At 46.0% G+C, this 12,755-nt stretch overlaps 3 protein-coding genes across 3 annotated transcripts; 1 reads left to right on the top strand and 2 right to left on the bottom strand.

Annotated features, from left to right (window-relative positions):
* Positions 1-1,858: 1,858 nt before the first annotated feature.
* LOC127469673 (histone H3) lies at positions 1,859-2,342 on the bottom strand. Its single transcript, XM_051784319.1, has one exon. The coding sequence runs from the start codon at positions 2,284-2,286 to the stop codon at positions 1,876-1,878; it is 411 nt and encodes a 136-aa protein (XP_051640279.1). The 5' UTR covers positions 2,287-2,342; the 3' UTR covers positions 1,859-1,875.
* Positions 2,343-3,701: 1,359 nt separating this feature from the next.
* Positions 3,702-4,282, bottom strand: LOC127469688 (histone H2B 1/2/3/4/6). The gene has a single exon (XM_051784337.1). It carries the CDS (start codon positions 4,202-4,204, stop codon positions 3,824-3,826), a length of 381 nt encoding a protein of 126 aa, XP_051640297.1. The 5' UTR covers positions 4,205-4,282; the 3' UTR covers positions 3,702-3,823.
* A 189-nt stretch (positions 4,283-4,471) lies between these two features.
* Positions 4,472-4,984, top strand: LOC127469678 (histone H2A-IV). The gene has a single exon (XM_051784325.1). It carries the CDS (start codon positions 4,528-4,530, stop codon positions 4,915-4,917), a length of 390 nt encoding a protein of 129 aa, XP_051640285.1. The 5' UTR covers positions 4,472-4,527; the 3' UTR covers positions 4,918-4,984.
* Positions 4,985-12,755: the final 7,771 nt, after the last annotated feature.

Raw genomic sequence — 12,755 nt, 5'->3', positions numbered from 1 at the left:
GCAAGCAGCTGGCCACCAAGGCGGCCCGCAAGAGCGCGCCGGCCACGGGCGGCGTCAAGAAGCCGCACCGCTACCGGCCCGGCACGGTGGCGCTGCGCGAGATCCGCCGCTACCAGAAGTCCACCGAGCTGCTCATCCGCAAGCTGCCCTTCCAGCGCCTCGTGCGCGAGATCGCGCAGGACTTCAAGACCGACCTGCGCTTCCAGAGCTCGGCCGTCATGGCGCTGCAGGAGGCCAGCGAGGCTTACCTGGTGGGGCTCTTCGAGGACACCAACCTCTGCGCCATCCACGCCAAGCGCGTCACCATCATGCCCAAGGACATTCAGCTCGCCCGACGCATCCGCGGAGAGCGCGCCTGAGTCTCCTGCCGCAGCCCTTCCCCGGCAAGGCACAGAGGCAGCTCACACAGACCCAAAGGCTCTTTTAAGAGCCACTACATAAGTCAATAAAAAGAGCTGTAATCCTATTTTTAGACTGCTAGCTTTAAAAGTTATTTTCAGGCTGAGAGCGTTTATTCTAAAGTCCTAGCTTCTCTTATATCTGTCCTATTTTATATTATTGTTTCCTCCATGTATAGAATTCTCCTTAATAAGCCTGACAAGGCTAAATATTTCTCTCTCTGAAATTCACCCGCGGTACTTTGCAGATACTAAAGGGGAATAACAAGTGCTTATGAACTCCTGGGCAGGGGAAGGAGATACAAATCAAAGAGCTGAAATCAGAGATCGATATATTAAAGGGGTTGAGCAGACAACCTGAGGCAGGATGGAGGGGTCTACATCCCTGTGACAATGCTGGACTTTACACAGCTTTGAGGGAGAAGGGAGGTGGAAGGGCGGTCGGTGGGGGGACAGGATAGGGTCAAGTCTGTGTCCAGGAAAAGCCCCCTGTGCTCAGGAAATCTGCACCTTAAAGTCTGCGGGTGGCTGGGTTAAAGCAAGAGCAGAAACTTCCTGTGGTTCCGTCAAACCTGACTAAAACAGATTGTCTTAAAAGGGGGTTCTGCCTTGTTCCAACGATTGTTAATGCCAGAAGCAAGAATTTCCACCTCAATAAATCAGTTTTAAGGCTGGTCTCAAAATGAGGGACTACCACGCTGATGACACAGGGTACCTGAGGCTTCTTTCTTGCAGCACAGAAAAGCACCTGAAAAGGCCAAGAAACTGATTGAAGAGTACTGTAGACAGGAATAACTTATCGTGTTTGTCCAGTTTTGTTGTCATATAATAAAACACAGCAGGAAAGATTATGTATTTTCTGAGCATTTTTGGGAAGGGGGTATTTTCAATAAGAGTATTATAAAAATCTTGGAGTACAAATCTATGTATTCTTGCAATAATGTATATTAATGTATATATATATATATATATAAAAAGCTGTAGTGCTGATAAAACCAGCAGTTTCACTGGGTGGGTGAGCTGAGACAAAATCAGAGGAGTGAAGGGGGAAATGTTAATACAGTCACTGGAGAACACTGAGTGCATGATCCAACTTTTATCCCTAGCCAATTCGATACACGCCTTTATATGTATTCCCCTCCATTTTTTTCAGGTTTGACAGTTACAAGGATGTATAAATCATTTCGCTTGGAGCTTTCAGTCCTGTCACACACCGTGTTTACAAGATGCCTATTATTTTTCAGTATGTGCAAAGGACTACCGAGACATGCCAGAGCAACAGAAATTAAAAAACTTATGGTTTTCAAAAAACTCTTTATATGCAGAACACTAATAAAAAGGTGACAATAATATACCTATGGTAGTTATAAAGCAGGATTACAGCTTTTTCTTGACTTGTGTAGTGGCTCTTAAAAGAGCCTTTGGGTCTGTGTGAGCTGCCTCTGTGCCTTGCCGGGGAAAGGCTGCGGCAGGAGACTCAGGCACGCTCTCCGCGGATGCGTCGGGCGAGCTGAATGTCCTTGGGCATGATGGTGACGCGCTTGGCGTGGATGGCGCAGAGGTTGGTGTCCTCGAAGAGCCCCACCAGGTAAGCCTCGCTGGCCTCCTGCAGCGCCATGACGGCCGAGCTCTGGAAGCGCAGGTCGGTCTTGAAGTCCTGCGCGATCTCGCGCACGAGGCGCTGGAAGGGCAGCTTGCGGATGAGCAGCTCGGTGGACTTCTGGTAGCGGCGGATCTCGCGCAGCGCCACCGTGCCGGGCCGGTAGCGGTGCGGCTTCTTGACGCCGCCCGTGGCCGGCGCGCTCTTGCGGGCCGCCTTGGTGGCCAGCTGCTTGCGGGGCGCCTTGCCGCCCGTCGACTTCCGCGCCGTCTGCTTCGTGCGCGCCATCGCTCCGCAAAAGCCGCCGCGCTCTCGCCCGACACACAAGCCACTGCAGCGACCGCGGCGCTGCCGCGCCCTTTATAGCCGCAGCGCCATGCCCATTGGCCGCCGCGCGAGACCGCCCGGCTGCCATTGGACCGTTCGCGCGAGCCCGGGAAAAGCTCGCGCCTCCCGCGCGGGGAGCCCGCCCCTTGCCCGCCCCTTGCCCGCCCCTTGCCCGCCCCTTGCCCGCGGCCGCCGGCCCGGCCCGACCTCCCCGCGCCCGCCCCGGCGCCGCCGCTCGCTCTTTGCCGGCTCTCTGCAACGCTTTAGCGCCGGCTCCCGCCGCCACGAACGGTCGCTCGGAAGGCAGGCGGGTGGCGGCAACCACCGTAGGCCAGGACCGGAACAAGGCCTCGCCGCCCACGCACGCCTCGCGCCCGGCCTCTTGCAAACCCGCTCCCCCTCTCGCCCGCCCCCGGCGTGGGGACCGCTGGTCAAGCTGCCGTCGGCAACCGCCTTCTCCCCCGAGGGCTCGCTGTTTCTTCCCGCTCAGTAGCCGCGCTGGGTTCGGGGCCGCGGCAGAAGGACAGAAGGCGCGGGGGGTAGCCGACTGTTCGCGCCAGACGATCCTTTCCTGGCTGCTCCCCCGCCAGGCTTTAAGCCGCGGTTCGCTTGCGGCGAGCGCGCCCTGGGCAAGCGGGGAAGGGCCGCGAGCGCCACCAATCGCCGCCCCCTCGGGAGCCGCCCCCGGGCCGGCGGCGGGGAAGCGCCGCGCAGTCCTCACCCAGGTCCGACCGAGCCCGGCGGTCGCGCGGCTCCGGCTCTGCCCGACCGGCTCCAGCCCCTGCGGCGGCGGGATCGACGGGTCGCGGGGCGACGGGGCGATGGAGGGAGAAGCGGGCGACAGCCAGAGAAGAGCCAGGCGGGGTAGCCTGTGCTCGCCGCCACGGCCGGGGCTGCGCAGGTCGGGGACGACAGCGCCGAGAAGCGTTGCGCTTTGCTTCCCCTGGTCGCCCTCCCGCCCGTATATTGGTCTCAGAAGGGGAAGCGAGCGCCTCAATCCCGAGCTTTTTGCTCAAAAAATAAAGAACCTAAAAACAAGCTGACAGGGTCTGCTATAACCCCCTGAGCTTTTGCTGTCCCCGGTTCACACGGTATTTCGGTGGCACACCTCACGAGGAAGCAACACGCACCGGCTTTCCAGGATACATTTGTTTGTTTGGGGTTTAAGAGACCGAAACAGCGTTTGTTAATTATTTGACCCATCGCCCCCCAAACTACACCAAAGGAAAGGGGGCTCCCTCGGATTTTTTTAGCGAGTTGTGGAGGTTCTCTGCTCCGCTGAGGCAGATGCTACACAACACATTGTTTATTGCAAGCGAGATGCCACTTTCCTTACACTTTACATTGCTTCCACTGGCACTACTTTTTTCCTAGAAAAAAACTTGGGCTAGCATAGAACAAATGAGCACAGTATCAGCTCTTTTAATGAAAAGGTGGGTGGCTCTTAAAAGAGCCTTTGGGTCAAGGAAATCTGGCACAGGGAGGCTGCAGAGGCAGCTTACTTGGAGCTGGTGTACTTGGTGACAGCCTTGGTGCCCTCGGAGACGGCGTGCTTGGCCAGCTCGCCAGGCAGCAGCAGCCGCACGGCCGTCTGGATCTCCCGCGAGGTGATGGTGGAGCGCTTGTTGTAGTGCGCCAGGCGCGAGGCCTCGCCGGCGATGCGCTCGAAGATGTCGTTGACGAAGGAGTTCATGATGCCCATGGCCTTGGAGGAGATGCCCGTGTCGGGGTGCACCTGCTTGAGCACCTTGTACACGTAGATGGAGTAGCTCTCCTTGCGGCTCTTCTTGCGCTTCTTGTCGCCCTTCTTCTGCGTCTTGGTGACGGCCTTCTTGGAGCCCTTCTTGGGCGCGGGCGCGGACTTGGCCGGCTCGGGCATGGCTGCGGACACGCGACCGACTCGCAACACACGAAAACCGCAAACAAGGAACCGACGACAGCGCAGAGGCGGCGGGAGCTGCTTTTATAGCGGTGCTGTTGCCAGCGTCGCGTCGCTATTGGTTCGCCCCGCGGCCGGCTTTGCCATTGGCCTCCTGTGAATTCGCCTTGCCATTGGCTGCCGAAGGATTCCTTTCTTGCAGCCAATCGGAGCAGGCGCTGCCGCTCCGCCCGGGTTGTATATAAAGCGCCGGGCGGGCCGGTCTAGGACTTACGGAGGCTTTTGGGGCTGCGGAGCGAGCGGCGATTTGCTGAGTGGCTGCCATGTCCGGGCGCGGGAAGCAGGGCGGGAAGGCGCGGGCCAAGGCCAAGTCGCGCTCGTCGCGGGCCGGGCTGCAGTTCCCCGTGGGCCGCGTGCACCGCCTGCTGCGCAAGGGCAACTACGCCGAGCGGGTGGGCGCCGGCGCGCCCGTCTACCTGGCGGCCGTGCTCGAGTACCTGACGGCCGAGATCCTGGAGCTGGCGGGCAACGCGGCCCGCGACAACAAGAAGACGCGCATCATCCCCCGCCACCTGCAGCTCGCCATCCGCAACGACGAGGAGCTCAACAAGCTGCTGGGCAAGGTGACGATCGCGCAGGGCGGCGTGCTGCCCAACATCCAGGCCGTGCTGCTGCCCAAGAAGACTGACAGCCACAAGGCTAAAGCCAAGTAAATATTTCTGAAGAGTAATCAAGAAACAAAAAGGCTCTTTTCAGAGCCACCCACTTTGGTCATAAAGGGCTGAGTCATTGTGGTTTTCTTTAGTGAACTGAGGCAGAAATCTGTAAGCGTCCTTTTTTTCTCGGCTTTGCTTTAGTGATGGTATTCTCTTGTCCCATCTGCCTGTGTTTTGTGGGAAGCCTTTTAATAGTAGATGCTCAAATTTTTAAAGAAACTGTACTCCCCACTAAAATTCATCTTGTTGGTTGTTGCCTTTTTAGGATTTTTTAATTATTTGGTAAACTGTTCTGCTTTTAGAAAGTGGATATTTTCAATCTGTTAGCAGTAGCAATTATGGGGTTTGTAACTGGCATAAACATTACATCTGTAGCCAATCAGCTCTGGCTTTCTTTTAAGCGCTGTGCAGTATTTACTAGAGGGTAACATTAACTGAAGTCACTACTAATCTATATTATTACTGTTCAAGAGTACTAAATAGCTGATTGCTGTTGCGCCTCCAGGTTTCAAACTGAGAGAAAAGGGAGTGGGAAGGGAAGCAAAGCATGCACATGAAAAATTAAGCCCTGAAACAATCATCGAAGTCCTGGCAGTGACCCTGAACCAATTGTTTTGCAACATGAGGGGTGTTCCCAGCCTCGGGCTTCTGACTGATTTTCATTTTTGCTGGGTTTTAACACTATCATGTGTGTAAGAATCCCACTGGCTTTCCTTGGCAGAATTAATTGTAAAGCACTAGGGAAAGGTTTCAAGCAGGGAAGAGTCCTCAGTGTTCTCATCTGATGCCACGTTCCATTAAGATGACAGTCACTGCGTTCAACTGCAAAAACACTACCACTTAATTTCATTTTGCTAGCACTACTCACTGAATCCATGTCCTCTTCTCCACGTGGTATGGGGAGTTTCGAGCTCACACTTTGTTTTGGGAGAAAGTGAGTTGTTCTTAGAAAAGCTGCTGCCATGCAGCAGGGCACAATGTGGCTAAAAGTTTGTTTCTCTGCTTTGGTGCTGCCCTGCTTGTTTCTGATTTACTTCTGGCTTTAGTGTGGCTTTTCTTGTGGTCTTGTGCAAGCTCTTGACCAGAGAAGCCTGACAGCTTCTTGTCTTTCTGGGGCTCTCTTCTGCAGTTCTTGGCACTGGAGAAACAGGAGCAGTTTTCAATGTGACTGTGGTGTTCCCCAGCTCTATCCTCCAGTCTAGGGAAAAAGAGAGATGTGAGCTGACATATCTGTGGACCTGATGTTTACTGAGTTTAATTTTCCTAAAATTAAGTTGGTGATATATTCACTCCTCTATAAGGGAAGGAAGTTTACACTCCTATCTGTGTTTGTGTGTTCTACATAATGAAACTCTCATCTGCATATCAGATTGTAATAAACAATGGGACAGACTTCTATGAACAACCCTGGGTACATTATCTTGTTGTTGTGTGAGTGGATTTAAATTTTACTTTGTAGACTGCATAAACTTTCAAGAGAACAATTTTGTGGGCTTCTTTCCCTTATAAATGAATGCTTGGCTATCAACTATACAATGGTAATAGTCAAGAAGATAGAGTATTAATAGTTATTTTTGTAGTCGTTCCTCTTTCTTCCCTGCTGAAGAATGAGTTTAGTCATTACACAGTTCTAGTTTTGAATTATACATGTGGGAAACAAAGCCAAAAAAAAAAATATGGCTACATGAGGTCTAAATTATGAAGGGTCACAGGGCCTTGAATGTATATTGTACACCCAGACACTTCTGGGAAGATATTTTATAGACATGGTTTACCAAAACTGGGGTAACTAAGGAGATTGGTTTTTAAAATATATGTATTTCCTAACAATGCAGTTGTGAACACTGGTAGCTTCCTATAACCAGCACAGACAGATACCTGGATATTTTTTTGACAATAACTTGATTTTATATCAGCAGAATGGGAGAGGAATGTGAAAATGCCTCTGATCAGAAGGAGAAAAAGAGAAAACTGCCTCCTGGGACCCATTTAGCACCTCTGATAAGACAGCTTTCTTGGCAGTGCATCACTCACACTCCCCTCCTGTCCCTACTAGCAGGTCCTGCTCCCACACAGCCCATCCACTGACACTGCACCCCCCACCCAAACCCCCCACTACACATCCATCTTCTCCCACCACGTTTGAGGAAAGGGGTACGTGTACAGTTTCAGATGGCAGAGTGCACAGTGGCCCCTGGATTGACAAGATAGCTGCGCATTGAAATGAACGAATCACGTATGAATTTGTGTTTTATTTGTTTTTTCTTCATTGTGTGTTTTGTTCCTTGAGAGAAGGAACCAGAAAAAAATAACCAAAACACTCACAGGCCTTTTAATACCTATTGAGCACTTTGGCTTTTCCATGTTCTTTAATCACACAAGTTTCATTTGGGCACGTTAACAGAGGATAGCCCAGCTGAAGCATAAATGCAGCCGGGGGTGAATAACAGAGTGGACTGTTCCCACCAGGACCCATTGTTTCTCCAGTGGTGATGAAATTCTTAATTCTTCAGGTTTGTCAGGCTAGCCATGACAAACACTATATTTTCCCGCTCCCCACACCAGTGTCAGAGACAGGGATTCAAGGACTAATCTGCCTCTGGAAGGAGGAAGCCAAGGTCCATTACAGAAGAGTCTAAGGAGGAAGAGCAGGGTAACATGAGACAATTTGAAGAGAAGTAGGAAGGGGTGTTGAGCTGGGCAGAAAAGGACTTTGCAGGGGGAATGGGGGCATTGCGAGGGTTGGGGACTGAGTGGGCTATGCTGCTCTGCAGCCTCCTCCAACCCCCCTGCACTGCAAGAGTCCTCTGGGAACAGCGGGGAGAAGGCAAAGAAAAGGGTTGGATATCTCCTGAAAGAGCAGAGTGGGCTATTAGATTTTTAAATCCAGAAGCAATCTATCTCCTCTTCACTTCCCCCCCCCCATCAACCGATTTTTAACTCTTTCATTGTCAATAAAGAAGCCTGTAGGTAAAACGGAAGAGTACACATTACTTAGTTTAGATAAATGTTGTAAATAAACTACAGTTCTTCTGCAGTTTCTTGTTGTCTTCACCTGTTGTTCACCTGATGTCTTCACTCTGTGCCATATCCTGCTGAGAAATACGATCTTCCATGCAAATGTTCTCAGATGGAAAATACTGTAAAAATGAAAACAAAAAGAGTAGGTGACTTACCTGCCTTCATTCTGTTAGAAGTGTTAATCACCCTGATTGCCTTTATCAACATTTTGGAAATCGTCATTGTTTTATTTTTAACCTGTCAATAAATGCACAATTAGAAGCTGCGATGATAAGTCTGAATTATGACACATACACATCCCACGAGGTTTTGCCTGACATTTAAATATCAGCTAAGGTTAAAACTCCAGCAACTAAATATGCTTTACATCCATGTGACCATTTCACTTCTTTCGTAGGATTTGTACCTATGGAAGGTATTCAAAAGCCCCCACATGTAGAGAGCGGAACTGATTCAGGTAAATTTGGCTTCCTGAGCCAGCTCAGCTGAGTCCAAGCACCCGGGTTTGCCTGTGGTGCAGCTAGTCTGGTTCGCTGGTGCTTGGAGCACAGGTGGAGGCAGCTCTGTTTAAAGACATGTCTATGTGTAGAAAGATTGGGGCTATGTCATTCCTATGGTAATTCTTGTCCTCTTTTCCTAGCAGGATGATTAAAGATACTAACCTTGATGTGTCCCAAGTGCATAACGCAGAAATAAAAACTTGATCATGTCCAGTGTTCAGATTGTTTAACGTTGTAGTGGCTGCTACCTGCTACAAAAAGAAAAGGGAGGCTTACAGGAGGTGTGTACATTTCTTCACAGATCTGATGTTGCACAAAGGTAGGTCAATATCCTTTCCTCTGTCTGAAGTCCAAGTTTCAGATGTAACTCTCCATGTGTGCTCTCTTCTTATTTCAGGAATTGTTTCTTCCACTTTCCTGTAACCTTTGCAAGTAAAACATCTACATGAAAATACAAATAGAACTACAAATACAAAAAGACTGTGGATTTTATTAGTGATTAAAATTCCAAGCTACTCTGTTATTCCTTTCACACACAAGCAACTTATTTTCTAGTTTTGAAATGCAAGCAGAATTGCTTCCTGAGCTTTTCAGTGTTAGAAATGAAAGGATGAACCTTTGTGATTAATATGTATTATCATTTTTTACAAGAAATGCTTTTGGAACAACCACTCCATCAGGGCTGCTGTCAAGTAATTTAGTTCTTTGTAGCCATGAAAGAAACTTAACTCACAGCCTAAAAGGCCTTTCTACCTACATAAGCCTCTTGTTCTGTGACCCTAATCTTTGAGGAAAGAGCTGTTCCTGCTCATTGAAATGTTTCTTCCTTTCTTGTAAGTGTATGAGATGGGAAGGGAGAAGTTCCCAGCTATGTTCCCATTTACTTTTAGTCCTCTTCTCCAGTGAGATTTGTGTCCTGTCTTGAGCTGTCCTGTGCTCCGAACGGCTTAACCCTGACACCAGTTTTGGAACACAAAGTCTCATTTTTTTTTCATTTGCAATTTGAACTGGGCACATTTTCATTACTGGCCAAAACCATTATATATGGGTGTGTGTAAGACCAAATATTTTTCCCAAGCTGCCGTCAATACTTTCTCCTACAATGCTAATTATTTTAAAATATATTCTTTTTTTATTAAAACTGAAAAAGAAAGTCTCTGTGACAATAACATTGCAATAATTTGCCCTGTGTGTCAAGTAGTTATAATCTGTGGCCATTAGGAAAAAGAATTTGATTTCATAAGCAGGTGAGCAGATATTGATTTATTCCATTAATAAAAAACAAATGAAACAACAACAACAAAAATACTCAAAAAACCACAAACAAAACTGTCAAGTAGTAGAAAATTGCTACAGATAGTTGGTCAGGTTTTGGATCAGGTGTATGACACCTATTTCTAATTTCTAATTCACTATTCAATCAGTTAACTAAACAATACAGTTATTTTTTAAAATTTTATATATTTTTAAAATTTTATATTTTAAATTTTGTGTGTTTCACTTTTGTAGAAATAAAAGCAGAGGGTGTTGGTTTTCTTTTTTAAACATGACAGTGGATATAAATAAATTTTACTGTAGGTATGGTGATCTAGAGAATTTTCCAGGAGTGCTACTAATTTTATTACTCTAATAAAAATAAGATATGAGAAATTTTGTACTGGTTGTATTGTTCTTCAGTATTATTTATTGCCGGTTATTCACTACACTACTAAACTGTAATGTAACTCTGGTAATTTAAGATACAAAAAAGTGATGGTAAAAAAAAAGTATTTTAACAAATATTTTTGCATAACCAAATGCAGATACAGCCTATAGTTCAGCTAATGTGAATCAAGAGGTATTTTGAAGGCAGACATGGAGGGTAGATAAAAATACAACACGAAGGGCCTGTTTAAAGATTATGCATTCTAGCACATCCCAGTGTTGAGAATTGTTAGGATTAATAGCCTTGCTTATCACTGGAAGCTCAACAAGTTGAAGCCTTAGGGTACAAGAGCCTGAACTTTTTGATAAAATTAATGCCACGAACACAGAACAACCTGAAATTGCCAAGATAGAAGCAGAATGAAGAAAGATCATGGAAATAACCTGAAGAGAATGAAAAAACTTCAGAAGATGACCAGCCCAGTGACCAGAAAATGTATTTGAAAAATGTCATCTTACTGTTGCTGTTGATGTCATCTCTGTAGAGGGGAATTAAGAATACAAACAGCACTGCTTTGAACTAAATAGGAAAGAACAGCAAAGAACATGAATGATGGAAAAATAAGCAGCCATGTGATTTCATGTTCACACCCTATATATGTATGAAAATATGTATATTCACACTATTTGCATTATTGGGTTGGAATGTTTTGAGTGTTTGAAAGTTCACATTCTCCTGAGACATGAAATCGAATTGGTTATTTTTGCTGAGCTCAAATCCTACTACTTTTACCTCTGGTGAAAAGAACAAGCACAAAAATATTCCATGTTAGTTGCTTTTTGTCAGTTCAGAGACTTTTTTCTCAGCACTGTTAGAAAATTAAGGGTTGTGTTACAATCAGATCTGATGTCAAATGCTATGTTCACATTATAGTCCCCTAATATTGCCTTATCATTGATACTGAAATTGAAAGAAACAATCATAGCAGCATTTAATTTTCTTGAGTGAAGTTTCATGGGCCTAGAAACAATTTCCCATACTGAAATAATCTATTAAAAAATCCCTGAAATTTCTATGACAGCTATGTTAATGAAGTGTGCAACCTGGACCATATAAAGACAGCAAAGGCAATATGAATGCTTATGAGCTGGGAGTCCAAAAGGCACCACCAAGCTCCTATTTTAATGTAGGCAACAGGGCTGCCTTGTGATAGCTGTATTTTGAACTAGGGTGCTTTTACATGACTGATTATAGAGAATAATAGCCAGTGTAAAATTCTTCTGGTGATTATCATCATGTTAAATATGAACATAGTTATGTGCTCATATGATATAATCCTTTACTAAAGTCCTTTTCTAGTGAGCCAGGTACCCTTATAAAAACCTAGAGATTGGAATATACTGTGGTTCATTAATCTTCTTAGGCGTTGGACACATACAGAGGTCCAGAATATGCAACCTGTGTTCCAGAGTTTGCAGCAAAGCACTTGGTGAGCAGATGTCTAAAATGCCATTTCGAGCTGCTGAAGGAGAGTATGGAGTACAGAGGATGCCAATTCCCACGGGATATCTGAAATCCAATCTGAGAAGTCCCCATAAACCTTCAAGCTGAAGTTAACTTTGATTAGGTAATAGATGTCAGATTTGAGAGACCTGGTGCCTGTCTCATTACCTGTACTACCAAACAACATGCAGTCAATACTAGGAAGGCTGAGTCCCTCTATGAATTCAGTATCTTCAGAAGTCCAGAATATATACTTGACATTCAGGATTATTCAGACCCAGCTGAAAAGTGATAATGGCTTTGATCTGTGTCTATGGTAGCATTTAATTATCCAAGAACGTGATGGAGTGATTCTAAAAACTCGTAGTTTGAGCCTGACAAGTAGCTATATGAAAAACTGATAGCTTGCAAACTCAGCCCAGTTTCTTAATATTTAAAAGTTTTAATACAATTAATGACATATAAATGCAGGAGATGTCAAATATGTATAAAAAGTATTGAACTTCACATATATTTTTTAATTGCAAAAGGAACCTCAAGCGGTCATAGGGAGAAACTAGGCAAGTTACTGTAAAATTCACATGAACTGTATAATAATTAAGACAACTGTTGAAGACAAAGATTGTAGAAAGTACTTCTGAATTGTATTAATCACTGGGTTATTGGTAACATCTTAAGATAAATGTCACTTGTTACTACTTAAATACATTTATAGTGCAGTGCACTGCGGTCCTCTTACTTCTGCTACCATAAAAACTACCAAAAGCCCCAAAGACTGAGCAGCATCAAATGGTAGATCTTACAAACAATAGCTATGCTGTACATGGATAAGAATCCATTAGTAATAATTTTGATTTTCCTGGCTAAAAAAAATGCAGAAATATTTTAGTCTTTTAATTTACAACACATATAACACAAACCCTGAGATCAGTGAGGTATTGCTCACATATAACACAATATTAAAAATTGCAAGAGAACCATAGATTAACAAAAAGTGGTATCACCTTGAGAAAAGTTAAAAATGCCTCTAGTTATAGTGATTTATTGCCCAATTAGTTTATGTTCAATAACACATTAAACTACAAACCAGCATGTTAACAGAACTAGCCATAAGTGGCATGCACAAACTCCCCAAAACTGCAAGATAAGGTTCCACACTAGGAAAC

Source organism: Manacus candei, unplaced genomic scaffold, assembly GCF_025592945.1.
Source record: "Manacus candei isolate 608988 ecotype Guabito, Panama unplaced genomic scaffold, ASM2559294v1 h1tg000018l, whole genome shotgun sequence".
Classification (NCBI taxonomy): Eukaryota; Metazoa; Chordata; class Aves; order Passeriformes; family Pipridae; genus Manacus; species Manacus candei.
This window is presented reverse-complemented; position numbering and strand designations above follow the sequence as displayed.